The sequence below is a fragment of the Podarcis erhardii genome, assembly GCF_964252035.2.
Source record: "Podarcis erhardii genome assembly, chromosome: 4".
Taxonomy (NCBI): Eukaryota; Metazoa; Chordata; class Lepidosauria; order Squamata; family Lacertidae; genus Podarcis; species Podarcis erhardii.
The window spans coordinates 59,121,435-59,135,804 of record NC_138508.1 but is presented as its reverse complement, the minus strand read 5'-3'; the positions used below and the strand labels follow the sequence as shown (position 1 = coordinate 59,135,804).

At 43.3% G+C, this 14,370-nt stretch overlaps 1 protein-coding gene across 1 annotated transcript in view; it reads right to left on the bottom strand.

The window, feature by feature from the left end:
- The window catches only part of EFHC2 (EF-hand domain containing 2), a 54,397-nt gene that overhangs the window by 14,138 nt on the left and 25,889 nt on the right, over nt 1-14,370 (bottom strand). Inside the window, exons 5-10 of the mRNA XM_081858587.1 lie at nt 13,729-13,980; nt 11,962-12,072; nt 11,514-11,652; nt 7,194-7,359; nt 5,406-5,548; nt 2,003-2,199 (exon numbers count right to left, since the gene is read on the bottom strand). Coding sequence (XP_081714713.1) covers nt 2,003-2,199; nt 5,406-5,548; nt 7,194-7,359; nt 11,514-11,652; nt 11,962-12,072; nt 13,729-13,980 — 1,008 coding nt within the window. The remainder of the gene's footprint in view (nt 1-2,002; nt 2,200-5,405; nt 5,549-7,193; nt 7,360-11,513; nt 11,653-11,961; nt 12,073-13,728; nt 13,981-14,370) is intronic.

Sequence of the window (14,370 nt, the reverse complement as noted above, 5' to 3'; positions counted from 1 at the left end):
ATACATACAAAGTACTAATGCACAGCAGCTTGAAAACTACAGTAGCTAGTTATTCATATCCTTTATGACAAAGACATGCATTAGTTGCATTATATTTGCATTATTTTTAAAACACCAGCAATGAATCCCTAAGTAGCTTTTATAAAAAGTTTTCAAAGTGATGCCAAGTTCAACCTGAGAAAATCAGTGCCAGTCAAAGACATTGTGCTGCATAAGATGTGGCACCCCCTCCACATACAGAAGCCAATTGGACTTGTTGCAGAATCTTACTTCAGCACCGGAAATAGAACAGCATTCACCATTTGGGGACCTTGCACAACAAATCAGAATGAATGTTCAATAAATAGTGGTTGGCATCTAATCTCCCTGCAAACTTTGCTCAAACACATCAGGATGAACATTCAGTAACAGGTTATCTGGAAGTGACCCTAATGCAACTTTATTGGAACATGGCTATTTCATTAGAATATGTTACAGTGGTGCCTCGCAAGACGAAATTAATTCGTTCCGCGAGTTTTTTCGTCTAGCGAGTTTTTCGTCTTGCGAAGCACGGTTTCCCATAGGAATGCATTGAAAATCAATTAATGCGTTCCTATGGAGACCGCTTGCCAGGCTGGCGGTGCGGAGAAGGGCTTTTCTCCCCACCGCAAGCCTTCGGGACAGGTACGGGAACAGAGGGGAAGGCGCACAGCGCTTCTCCTCTGTTCCCGGGTTTTGCGGTGGGAGGAGGGTTTTTCCTCCCCACCGCCAACATTCAGAACAGCATTCTGAAAGTTGGCGGTGGGAAGGAAAACCCTCCTCCCACCGCAAGTCTTCAGGACAGCCATCCGAAGGCTGGCGCAGGGAGAAGGTCTCTCCGCCCCACCGCCAGCCTTCGGAGCAGCCATCCCAAAGCTGGCGCGGGGCGAAGGTCTCTCCGCCCCACTGCCAGCCTTCGGAGCAGCCATCCCAAGGCTGGTGGCGGGAGGAGGTCTCTCCGCCCCACCGCCAGCCTTCGGAGCAGCCATCCCAAAGCTGGCGCGGGGCGAAGGTCTCTCCGCCCCACCGCCAGCCTTCAGAGCAGCCATCCCAAAGCTGGCGCGGGGCGAAGGTCTCTCCGCCCCACTGCCAGCCTTCGGAGCAGCCATCCCAAGGCTGGTGGCGGGAGGAGGTCTCTCCGCCCCACCGCCAGCCTTCGGAGCAGCCATCCCAAAGCTGGCGCGGGGAGAAGGTCTCTCCGCCCCACCGCCAGCCTTCGGAGGAGGTCCGAGGACAGTGAGGAAGACGCGCTGCGCTTCCCCGCTGTCCCGGAGATTTCCCTATGGGCTTTCGTCTTGCGAAGGAAGCCCATAGGGAAATTCGTTTTGCGAAGCGCCTCCAAAACGGAAAACCCTTTCGTCTAGCGGGTTTTTCGTCTTGCGAGGCGTTCGTCTTGCGGGGCACCACTGTACGTAGTTACCCATAACATACAACTTTTTAAAAACAGTGCCCCTATGCTGTACTATCCTTTTTCGGGATCCTAATTTTATCCCTATTTGGTTGTTCCTTCTCCCAAGGGCTCTTGCACAACTCCTTTGTGGAAAAGGAACCATAACAACTATCAGATGTTCTTATGGATTTTGTTTGGTTAGCTTCGACTCCTTTATCTTTTGCACGGGAAAATTAACTGGTACAGTGCAGACTGTATCAGCAGTTCTCTTTTTTGCTTTTGCTGATTTATTCTTCCAGGAACAAAGGCAGGATTAGGACATTATGAAAGTCAATCTGCAAGCCTGAATCATCGGGCACAAAGTGCACTCCATGACATTTACCAAAGACATTATTTGGTATGTATCTCGCAGAGAACAGGTTGAGAACATGGACCCGTTTTTCTCACCGGGTCATTTTCAAATGAGACAACGGTGGCTCTGTGTTGATCTTGGGGGTGAATAAACAGTGGTTTTCAGAGCCACCATTATTTAAGCAAGATAATAAAACTCCATATGCTTTAAAGGCCAAATAAGGATTGGAAAGCACAGCTTGCCTCATTTGCATGTTTCTCCATGTAGTTGAAAGCATACTCATCAGCATCCACCAAAAGAAAGACGTGTCCATGGAAACACACTTTAGCTCCGACATACAGATCCTTTGCTGTGTAGTACTCAGACAGTTCAGCCTTATATAGCTCTTGCCCAGGCTTCTTAACACGACCTCTTTCCAGGAATTTCCCACCAATTATCCCTGTAACAAGAGAACAATAAATAACAAGTTGTATATTTCAGAAAGAAACCAAAGAAACTGCACCCTCAAATTTCCTATCAGCCAGCTGGCCATACCACAATATTTATTTCCACCTTTAAATGCAGATTCCTTGATATGGCCATTTCAGTGTCTGACAAAGGAGTTCACCCACAACAGCTAAGTGCATCCTTCATAAAGTTTCTCCTGTGGGTTGGGAATGGTGTGGGATGCGGTACAGGAGCCTGCCAGGGAGGAATATGAACGTGACCCACTGATTTCAATGGGTTGGATTCCACATTATGTTAACTTAAGGAATTCCTGGAAGTAGGGGAATGGGAAACTTTCCTTCCATCAATTTCTTTAAGTTATCTTATCACCCAAGCCTAGGGTGATTCCCATCAGTCTCCCACACCCCGTCACACATTATTTAGGAGTGTCTCCAGCCCTAAGGAGAGGTTTTTCAAGGGGCTCCTGTGACTGAAAGGAGATGGGAAACTTTCCTAAATTAGTTTATCCTAGAATCCAAGTCATTGAAATCAATGGGGAAAGTTAGTTATCCCTGACCTTTGGGCCATGCAACCTGGGCCGATGAAAGCTCAGTTGAATAACATGTGGAGATACCACCTGTTCAACCCCAGATTTACTAAGTACTTTTATTTTCTGCCATTTTCCATTGTGGAATGGAAGTCTTTATGCTCTCAGGGAGTCCACTATCGTGTCACCGACCCAACCAGAGACCCTCTTAGCTTCAACTAAGTGGCTGCTGTAGCATGTGCCCTCAGATCATTCCGTTGGACATATAATACTTTGGGCTGAACAAGCAGTACATGAACTCTGGTATGCCTGTGGTTCATTTCCTGCTCATATCTGCACTCCCAACCAAAAGCCCCAAAGCATGCATTAGGCATCATAAAATGTTTCATATGTATTATTTGGTGATATAAGTGTCATAAAAAGGGATGGGCAATGCAATGAAATTCCATTTAGAGTCCAAATTATAAGTAAATGCAGAACCTGCAATGCTTTATTCAACCTGAGTTTGGTTCAGAAATCTTCCTTTCACAATAAAACTGAAAGGTGAAAAATCCATTAAAGTAAAATTCAGGATCTGACTTAAGCCTGTAAAAGCATGAAAATTTAAGAGTCAAGAATAGAAGCCAGGTCACAACAGCTTCCTCCCATCTAGTTACTGATGCATATAAGACCATTAGTTTGAGCAGACAGCTGCATTATCTAGTCAACAAAAGCTTTTAATGCCATTATTGGTTCTGGGTTTCTTCACTTAGAGACATTTACTTTCTAGCAACTATAAAATAATTTTTGCAATGAAAAAATATATGGAAAAATAAAACCAATTATTCAGAAGGTACTGACAAAGACAGCACAGCCCAAACTTCTCTCTCTCTCTCTCTCCCTCTCTCTCTCTCTCTTTCTCTCCCACTAGTGTAAGGATCTGGGAGGTTGGAGAAGGTGCGGTATTTTGTTTTCAGAAATACAGCACAACACAAAGTATACCATCTTGTTTACCTGAGCACAAACAGCACCTAGGAAAGAGTTTCTATCACTTCCTCTTGTTGCAATTCCCCAGAATGATGGAGTATACCAGACCCAACCTTCTTGTATGAATTTTGATGGGGATGATAAACAAGTCTGTCCCCATTCCTACCACCACTAGCTGAAGAAAGAATGGCTACTAGTCTTATCAGCTGTTATCACAGATGGGGAATTTGTGGCCTTCCATATGTTGGTCTTAGTCTGAACTCCCGTCATCCCCAACCAATGGCCATGCTGCCTGGGGCTGATGGGAGTTGGAGTCCAATAACAGCTGGAGGGGCACTGGCTCCTAATCCCTGGGCTATCCGATGGCAGTAAATGTCTCTGAACACCAATTGCTGGGAATCACAAGTTGGGGAGAGGAGTGTTGTGTTCAGGTCCCACTTTCAGGCTTCCCAAAAGGATTTGGTCAGCCAAGCACAAGAGTCTAAAAAAAGAGCCAGAAGCCAGCTCACAGGATTGCCATTTTCATTGCCAATGGAGCCTTCACCCTATTCTTCACACACCAGCAAACTACCCAACTTATTGTCAAGTCTCCCAACACGTTGGCAGTACCCCCATCTCGAAAGATATGCACAACTGCCTCTGAGGCACCAGGAGCCACAAAGTGCACCAGATAATTATCATAAACACAGGGAGAGAAAAGGGTATAATCCCTTTCCATCACCCTGGCCCCACCCACCAACAATGAACCTTCATCCAAATCCAACAGACTCTACCACCTGCAATCCATTTAGGCCTGGGAACTGCAGTTGCATTGCGTAATCTCCTTAAAAGCTAAACTGCATTAAATTCTCAGACCACCAATACATTACTGAAGCATCAGAAAAGTGCACCTAAATTTGCTTTCCCCCGCCCCCCATACAGCATGCTGCATATTAAATGCCCATACAAAATCAAGTACTCTTTTGCTACCGTGGAAAATGGTGGGTTTCAGTTTAGATATCTCTATCCAGTTACGCAGTTTATGGCCACAGACAGCAGGAGCTTTTATTGGTGATTAACACCTGAATAAGAACAAATTGGGGTGTGTGTGATCTAATTGGAGGAGGTGGCTACCACAATTACAAACCACCCAGGCAGCCTCTGAGGTTGTGATTTTACACAGCCTTGTATTTAAGGATTTGCCTGCTAGCCATAGGATATCTCCTCATCATAGAAACGCCCTCCTTTCTTCCTCTGCTAGCCCCCAACAGACTAGCAAAACATTATTCTGCAGGGCAGGGACTTTTGTAGGCTTGTAGACAAGACTGAGTAGTAACCTATGTGTCCGGGGCATACAAACATGCTACCACAATTTGGGTTTTTAGAAATAAGCAAATGTTTAAAGCTTCCTGCACATTCAAGTCTTCACTCTCAAAGGAGTTTGGCCACTGCATCTCTGCATGATCCATTGTTATGATGGCACTAGTTCGTTCCAATCCAGCTCTGCTAGGGGTAGGTAATCCTGGGATGGTGCTACCATTTCTAACGCAACAGGTCTGTCTGCCTTCAAATGAATGTGTGTGCCTTGTGTGTCCTTGCACGACTTATTTCTTGCATTTATTTCCGCCCAACTGACAAAGGTTGTGATCCTTTAAAATAAATAAATAAATAAATAAGGCCCTCTGCCCTTTTCACTAGAATTACCTAGAACTGAATCTGCCTCTCACCTGTATTTCGTTGGGGAGGCTCAAACACTTGAATGGTGTCATCACTCAGATAATAAGAAACAATGAACTTCCGGTCTTTGTCAATGGGATCAGTAGTAATAAACTGTGCAAGAAATCGCAGTAAATTACTTTCGAGGCCTTGCCTGTAATAGCAGAAGAGGTACAAAGTCAAGATTTGTCTCCTTTCCCTTTACATGGAGAAGTCCTGCCATTTGTTTAGTAAAACGAATAAAAAGTTAACAGTCTTTGGTCAACTTTCACATCAGTTTGAACCACTGAGAAGATTGCCATTACCCATGCCCAGGTTTTGCCTTTAATGAGTTTGTTTTTGTGTTTCCAAACACATTTTTGTTTGGGGGGGTGGGGCGGAATAACCAACCTAAGCTTAAGCAGTAGCAAAATATCAGAAGCTGTTTACCATTCTAAAAAGTGTTCACTCTGTGAGGTGGCTGATTAAAAAAGCAGCATACAATTTTACAAACTAAAACAATAAATTGTAAATGGCACTCCAATAACAATGTACTCTATACCACACCAGACAAGAAACACATGATTTTATGGATCTGGAGTTACTTGGCAGGACACGACCACACACTATCCCCCGCCCCTGCTCAGGTGAGCTACCAATAAAGGAGACCATACAGTTGAATGGGATCAAATCAAGCCACAACTTTATTGCCTACAGATGAAATGGTTTGGCACAGGCATTGGGTAAGCATTTATTTCCGGGCTGCCTACCGGAAATGACATCAGGGCCAACCCAGCAGCAGGGATTCCTATGACTTACATCAAATAGGGGGATCCCCGCCTCTAAGAGTGCTGAGGCCCAAGCCCCCTGTCTGAGCAAATGATCAGAAGCAACTCCATCACGGATCCCTTTAACGGGATACCCTATTTCTGGTGGGGAAGGCGAAGGTACAACCCCCCCCAACCAAGGCTAAAAATCCCCCGGGTCTTACGCTGAGCTTGAGCCAACTAAGCCCGGCAATTGTGATCCCACAAAGAAGAGCTGGGCATCAGGGGCTGGTGTGAGCTATATTAAATCCCTCAGGAGTGGGCCTGAGGGAAGCCTGATTGTTCCCGAGAGCCTGCCCCCTGAGAGCCCAGCCCTCCACACCACTGGCCAATTTGGCAGGCTGACGCAGAGTAGGATTTCAAGCCAGCAGTGGGAGCTGAAGTTTGTGCTCCGGCAGGGATCAGACCCCGACACCCAGCCCTGCATCGTCAGCAAGAGGGGAGGCACTGGCTGTCCCACAAAGCTGCCGCACCACCAAAAAGTGGGTAAGCGGACATGTCTGGGCTCTCCCTCCATCATTCTGCTAATAAAAACTCCCAAGCAAACCATAGTAACACAGAAGCACTGATTCCAAAAAAAGTTTAACAAAACCCAGAATCCCTTACAAAACTGATAAAGCATCACTAGGCAGCACAGCATGTGATTAGACAGTGGAAACAGGAAGAGTAAATGGGAAAACAAAGGAAGGAGAGAACAGCATCCCTCCCCCGTTACATACTGGACACTAGTGTGTCACTATTGTGGTTCTTGTTATCTCTTTTAGAGCTAAGCCTTTGAGATTAATGAAAACAGGCATGTATGGTAGGAACACAGGCTCTAAATTCTGAAAATCTATTATCTGTTTGATTCATAAGAATTATGAATATTACAAAGCCCTTTTGTAAAATCGGTTGACATAAAAACGTTTAATGGTAATTTCCCTCCCCCTCTCACATTCCATTTCAGGAATCGAGGGGAGGGGTAGGTTCCAAATATTGCCTTTGCTCAGGTACCTGTCTTTTTCCATGAATTTCTTGAAGTCTTTTTGGGGTGGTTTGGGAAGCAAGCCCGTGCAGGAGCAAAGGGAGTCCTCTTCAGAGCCAAATCCATGATACGGTGGGAACTTTCTTTCTACTTTCGGAGGAGGTGGCGCTTTGTACGGAATTGGAGTAAAGTCCTCTGTAACACAGAATTGGCAACTGACATTTTACTGTTCAGTTCCTGAATATGTTAAGAATGGCACTGCATTTCAAGATATGAGTTCTCAATCTAAGGAAACATAATTGTTCTCCCCTTTTGGCAGATATATTACTGAAGAATAACGTGTGCATTTTAGAAAAGCAAATGTTTCCCCTAAACAGGAAAGCCCAATTTTGAAAATATTTTTCAAGTTGTTTCCTCTGGGAGCATACTGTGATTGATATTTTTCTCTGCTTTCTGTCAACTTCTCTCTATGGATGGGAAAAACCGAAATGTTTCCGTGAGCCTTGGGAGACTGCCAACAAACAAAAGTCCTTCTTATCTTTGCAATGGGCTCAGCCTTTTCAAACCTGTCTTTTCCACTCTGTGTTCTTTTCTTAAATGCTGCCTTAATCCCAGTGAATTGATGTGCACTCATCTCATAAACATAATTTACTCGTTGACATCATTACCATAGTCAACAATGTGTAACTTGCATGGGAGCACCCAACCTTTTACATAGTGACTGCCGGGTTAAATAAAACTATTTGGGGGTTAAGCCAATTCATTTCCATTGAGTTCACTTGGTTTATATCAGTACATTTTTGCTGTTTAAAAATAATAATCATGGACAGACATCCACACATGGCGGTTGAAAAAAAACAAACAACCAGATCTGAGAAGGATGCGTGTGCAGAATTAGAAAGTAATGGTGGGCATGTGTCCTTTGAGAAGAAAGAAATGTAGCGTTTTCCAGTGTATGGGTAGCCTGGTGCATCTGGGTTTCAGGGCTTGCATAACAAATACGACTCTGATTACAATCTCTCTTGCATACCAACAGTGCCATCTAGTGCAACGCTAGCAGATGCACTAAAAAGAACTTGCATGTTGAAATGGCGTCCCAAAGGAGGCCAAAAAGTGGATGGGCTGGGGAACAGCTTACTTTCCTCCTACCAGGCAGTTCACAGACTACACTGGCTTCAGTATGAGATCAACAGGGATATATTGTTCAATGGGCCCTGAATTAAGAGAAGCTGCTTTCCTCCCCTAGGAACATTTTTGCCACTTTGCTTGCTTGGGAGGTGGGTAGTGACAAAAGCCTTCCCCCAAAGCAGCCGCAGATTGCCTTTAGCTGAAGGATGCCAGGTAGAAACACCGAGGCAATGTTAGAGACAAGGAGGTATAAATCCTAGGAAAAGTTAACAACCTTTTAATACCACCTATCTGAATTATTTAGGGTGATGCTTAAATCTCCAACTGCATTCAATGATAATTAAAAGGGTTGAAGTTTAACTGGATGAATCTGCTGTTTTCATTTTTCAGTCTTAAGTGCAGTATGCCCACACTTCCACATCAGTTTATGCTTTTTATTATTATTAAAGTGCTCCCCAAACTTCATATGCATTTTAGTGCACATTCCTCCTAATACAGAGATGCATAAAATCATGCATGGTGTGGTTACAGAGACAGATTTTCTCCCTCACTTGTAATATTAGAACTCGTGGACAGTGAAACTTAGTGTTGGAAGATTCAGAGCAGACATCAGGAGGTACTTATTTACACTTGTTGGCATCCATCTGTCTCAAAAGACAATGCAGTGCACTTCCAGGGGCAAAGTCAAACCACTGGAGTATCACAGCACCCATTGTGGCTGCAGAGACCAGTAACTCATAACTGCTGCCTCCCACATTGTTTTTGCTGCTTTGGCAGCACTGAAGTTATCTCTCTGGGGCACAAGCCTGGGCAGAGTGTATGGAGGTCCTGGGCTGCCCAGACGACAATTCCCCCCTTTTGGCCTCGCTGATGTGGTCCAGTATGCCATCTACTTCCTCGCCTAAGTAATCAATGTTGAAACTTATGTCAATCTAATCCTGAAATAATTGCTGGGTTAACTTATATAAATAATTTACCACACATAGATAGGAGCAATCTAGGTAAAAGTAATTTATACTGCATAAGAAAAACTGCATTATATGCAGATTTAAGTATATTTACTCAGAAGTAAGTTTCATTGATTTCAATGAGACTTACATTCAAGGAATTATGTTTAGAACTGTAGTTCCAATCAGCAATATATTCAGAAACTGATTAGGGGTGAAGTCAGCAGAGAAATATTTTTTCCCCTCAAACTGTAAAGTTATCCTGACATTTTCTAAAGTAATGAAAATATAACAGCAAATGACAACAGAAATGCCAGTAGATTTAGTGCAATCTGTGATAATTAGGATTTCACAATAGTACAATCAACTTGTTATTTTCTCTAAGCAGTGATGTTTTTAAAAGAATGTGACAGAGAACAGCTTTAAAAAGATTACTTAATATATATCTCTGTGCTGAACACATCTGTCGTCTTTTGGTGAGTGGAGAAATTTTCGTTTTTGAACTCAAGTAATTTCTTGTCAGAGAGATAAATGCATGGCACTTTGCCAAAAAAAAAAAAGCAAAACTTCCAATATATCCATCACATGCAAATATATAAACACTGGCTTTAAAAGATTACTCCAATTTATAGTGCATTAAAAATAGAGTTGTTGGGAAATTATGCCTTGAGGGGAATCCACGCAGCCCCAGGTTTTGTGGGGAAATGTAATAACATCTGCCTAGAGTTCAGTTGTGTTCCAGAGGTTTCCCCTGTCACCTGGAATTCACTAGAATCCTCTAATCATGAGGGTGCATAGGAAGCTGCCTTGCGCTATTTGTAATCTAGCCCACTATTGTCTTCTTTGACTGGCAGAGGACTTTCCCATCGCCTTCTAACTGACCTTTTAACTAGAGATGACAGAGGTTAAATCTGGAACCTTCCGCATGCAAACCAGGTGCTCTAAAACTGAACCATGGCCCCTTCCCATAACCCCATGGTGGGCTGATAATATAATTGACTATTTACATAGTATCTTTTGTACCCTGACATAATCTGTCCAGAGGTGAGCACAGTGCAGATTCTGCTCTTCCTCATGTCCCCAATGAGTTATATATTGCATATATTTATGATCCATCCTTCGCCAAATGGTCCCCCAGGGCAGGAACGTACACATAGCATTAAAGCTAAGTTTTATGTTGTTTCAAAGCTATCGATTGGGGCAGGCCCTATGTATTTGGTGCCGCTGACAGCAAGTGTGAAGGGCACAGATTGTCCTGCCCGTGCACAAGAACTGCTGTCTGCCCACAAAAGGCTTCGTTCAGAACAGAAGTCATAAATATGTAAGCTTACTCAGATCAGTCACAAATGCCTGGCGTAAAGAGATGGTTGAGAGTAGCAATCAGGTTAGAGAATTGCCAAGGGGGGTGGTAAATGAAAAAGAGGTCATATATGTACAACTGATCCGCAGAGCAAGAAACTCTGGCTGGCGCTTCTGAGACCAAGAAAGTCCATCTTTCAAGCTCTCTTCTTTCCTCCTGTTACTCTGGCTCACACAAACAGAGCCCACATGTGAGCCATTAAAAACTTGGTCACCACAGGAAATAATGTATGAAGTGGCTATGATCCCTAAAACACACAGTCAGTTCAACATAATTAATATTTTTTCCCCTAGCATATTTTAAAACGCTTTGTTGGTCCAAATTCTCTCTGTGTATGTTATTACTCAATACAGTGCCTCAATACAAGGACCTGGTCCAGATTCCAATGAAAGAAATGTAATACCACTGAGTGGAATTCAACTAAGTTTTACACAAAGTAGACCCGCTGAAATTAATGGACATGACCAAGTTAGGTCCATTCATTTCCATATGTCTACTCTGAGTAAAATGTTGTTGAATACCACTCACTGCTTTTAATGGTTCTGGATAGCATCCTTCTGATCTAATCTAGCAGTTGGTATCATCAGTGGTAAGACTAGTAAGGTCTTCTCCATCCGTTTAAATGGTGGACCCATATCTGCATTGTACAAGTGGAGCTGTTTCATTTGCTGAAGCAACTAAGGCAGCCAAAACTGCAGGAATTCCATTATTCCTTCACTGGGCATAATCTACATTTTTGTTTCTTACTAAATATATTGTTTACATAGATTTCAAACCTAAACCTGTCCTAGGAATACAAAACTACTCAAAAATATTTCTACCCCCCCAAAAAGACACCCCCCCAAAAAAATAGCCACTCCATGTAAATCCACAGTTCAAAATTAGTACATAAAAGTATCAGTACTGTTACTTACTGACTCCATACTTCGTCCTATAATATTCTTTGGTAAATTCATCACAATCGCAGAGAACTATCTTTCTTCCCCAAACATTGATTACTGACCCTATGCTCAGGTCACAGTCTTTATAAAATTCCTGGTGCACTGCTCCTGTCTAGCAATGGGAAGGAAAAATACAAAAGTCTGTATGAATCTCACATTGAAATGAAAGCTTTTTTCGGAAGTGGAAACTTGGCATAACATAAAAGAGGTGAGTGTAATAAAATGTTTTATTTCACCACCACCACCACCATCACCTTCATTCCAACAAATGCTATAATACAGAAACAGAAACATTGGATTTTGTGGTGTGCATTTTTTTTTTTTAAAAAAGGAATCTTGCTTGGTTCACATAGCACATACATGGAGATCAGAAACAAATGAAGTTGCATTCTGTAAAGTATAATTACAGAAACTAGCTTACCTTACGATTGTCCAGAATGTAACGGCCTTTATTTCCTACTAATCCTCCAAACACATTCAGGACTGTCCGATCTGTGATTGTACCAGGCTGGTACAGTCCAATTGGACCATACTGGGGGCGGGGAAGGGAGAGGAGTAGGCTGTTAATATCTGTAACTGTCAGGGCAACATAAGAGAATATCCTGCATTATCTGGTACCTGAGGTTCTACAAAATACAAAGAGGCCACCTAATGCCAGGTCAGGCTACCTGTCCACCTGGCACAGCATTGCCAACTCAAGCAGAGGTCTTTTGCATCACCTGCCACTGATACTTTCAGCTGGAGATGCAAGAAAGTGAACTTGAAACCTTCTGCCTGCAACACATATACCACTGAGCTACAATCTGCACTCTTATTCCATATCACTATTATCTTACTTATTTCCTTATATTTCTATATATTTCTTTTATTTCTATATATTTTTATATATTTATATTATACATTTCTATATTTTCTTATATTTATATTATCTTCTGCTTTCTCTTACAACCTAAGGTGGCATAATGTGGTTTCCCTTTCTAAACCACTGAGCCTCATGGGCTTGCCAATCAGAAGGGCGGCGGTTCAAATCCCCGCAACGGGGTGAGTTCCCATTGCTCTGTCCCAGCTCCTGCCAACCTAGCAGTTCAAAAGCACGCCAGTACAGGTAGATAAATAGGCACTGCTGCAGTGGGAAGGTAAATGGCGTTTCCGTGCGCTCTTGTTTCCGTCACAGTGTTCTGTTGCGCCAGAAGCAGCTTAGTCATGCTGGCCTGGCCACATGACCCGGAAAAACTGTCGCAGACAAATGCCGGCTCCCTTGGCCTGAAAAGCGAAATGAGCGCTGCAACCCAGAGTCCAGGGGTCCTTTACCTTTACCTTACCCATCCAGGTACTGAATAGAGGTAAACCTGCTTAAAATAACCAAGGTGGGAGCCTCAAGTGCCTTCAGACCACGCCCTGGCCATGCTGAATAAAATGATATACGTGAACTTCTGAATCCACTATGGTGTTACCACTGACATCAGAGGCCAAGCATGATAAAGGAAGAGATGGGTGAGATCTGCGGCTGTTGCTATGCAGGCAACAGAACTAACAGGCCATTGAATTATGAATTAAGCCACTAAGAGTTTTGCACAAAGGCAAAATTCAGTGTCACCGCTTGCATCCCATTCTACATCGAAGAAGAGGCTCCTCCTGCTGTGCCCCCACGGCTCTGCACCCAGTGCAACCAAACCAGTCTCGCTCCCCTAAGTCCACCTCTGGGAACAGATTAGAAACTACCTTATACGGAGTCAAATCATTGGTCCACCCACCTCAGTACTATAAACAGTGACTAGCAGTTGCTCCCCAGGATTTCAGACGGGGTCCCTACCAGGCCTACCCAGAGATGCTGGGGATTGAACCTAGGACTTTCTGCATGTAAAGTAGATGCTCTACCACTGAACTATGGCCCTTCCTAAAGTAGAACTTTCCAACATGGGGGGAAACTCTTAGCTTCCCTGAAAAGTGGTCTTGACTTTTACCCAGGGCAACTTATTAGTCACTATGGATAGCAGGGTGCTGGACTCAATGGGCCTTTGGACCTTTGGCCTGATTCAGCACCGCTCTTCTCATGTTCTTCTCCCATGGAAATAAATAGAACATGGACCACAGGTGGGTAGTTGGCACCTAATACACCCCAGTCATCTTAGGAATCAAATGAATAATGACTACCACCCATAGTTTTCATATATATACATAAATTTACCTTGGGTAGCTTCTTCCTATTGAGGAATAAAGGTACGGCATCCCGACCTGAATTCAGTGGTATCACTTCTTTTATTTCAATGGTGTCATCGGCCAAAAAATAATGTAGCACCACTTCTCGGACATCCCCAAACATGCTTTCTGTGTCATCCCACACACCATAAAAACGTAAAACGTGTCCGTCATGCTCCAGAAATTGTTGAAGTGTATCAAAGCGCTCATATGGACGTAAAGGTTTCATACTGTCTATCAACTGCAGGTCAGGAGAGAAGAGGTAAAAGCTTTTCTTGTGTACAGAAACATCTAGTTTTCATGATAAGCATTATTTCTACACATTTCAGCAGCTTTTAAAAATGTATTCCTTACAGGAGCCACAAGGGTTAGAGTCAGGAATGCCCACTCTCTCTTGCCCCTTGTGAAAAGTCATTCAGGATTTTCACAATGCTGGGGTATATGTCAATTGGGTTAGAGCAGGTGGAATATACGCTCAATGTAAACAAGCATCTGAATAGCACTTTCACCATTAAAATAGTTTCCGTAAAGTGAGGTGCTTGAAATCCACTTTTAACACTAACTTATAAAACTGAAAACCCTCAGTAAATAGCAATACTTCTATGACTACCTTACCATCAGGCGACATTTT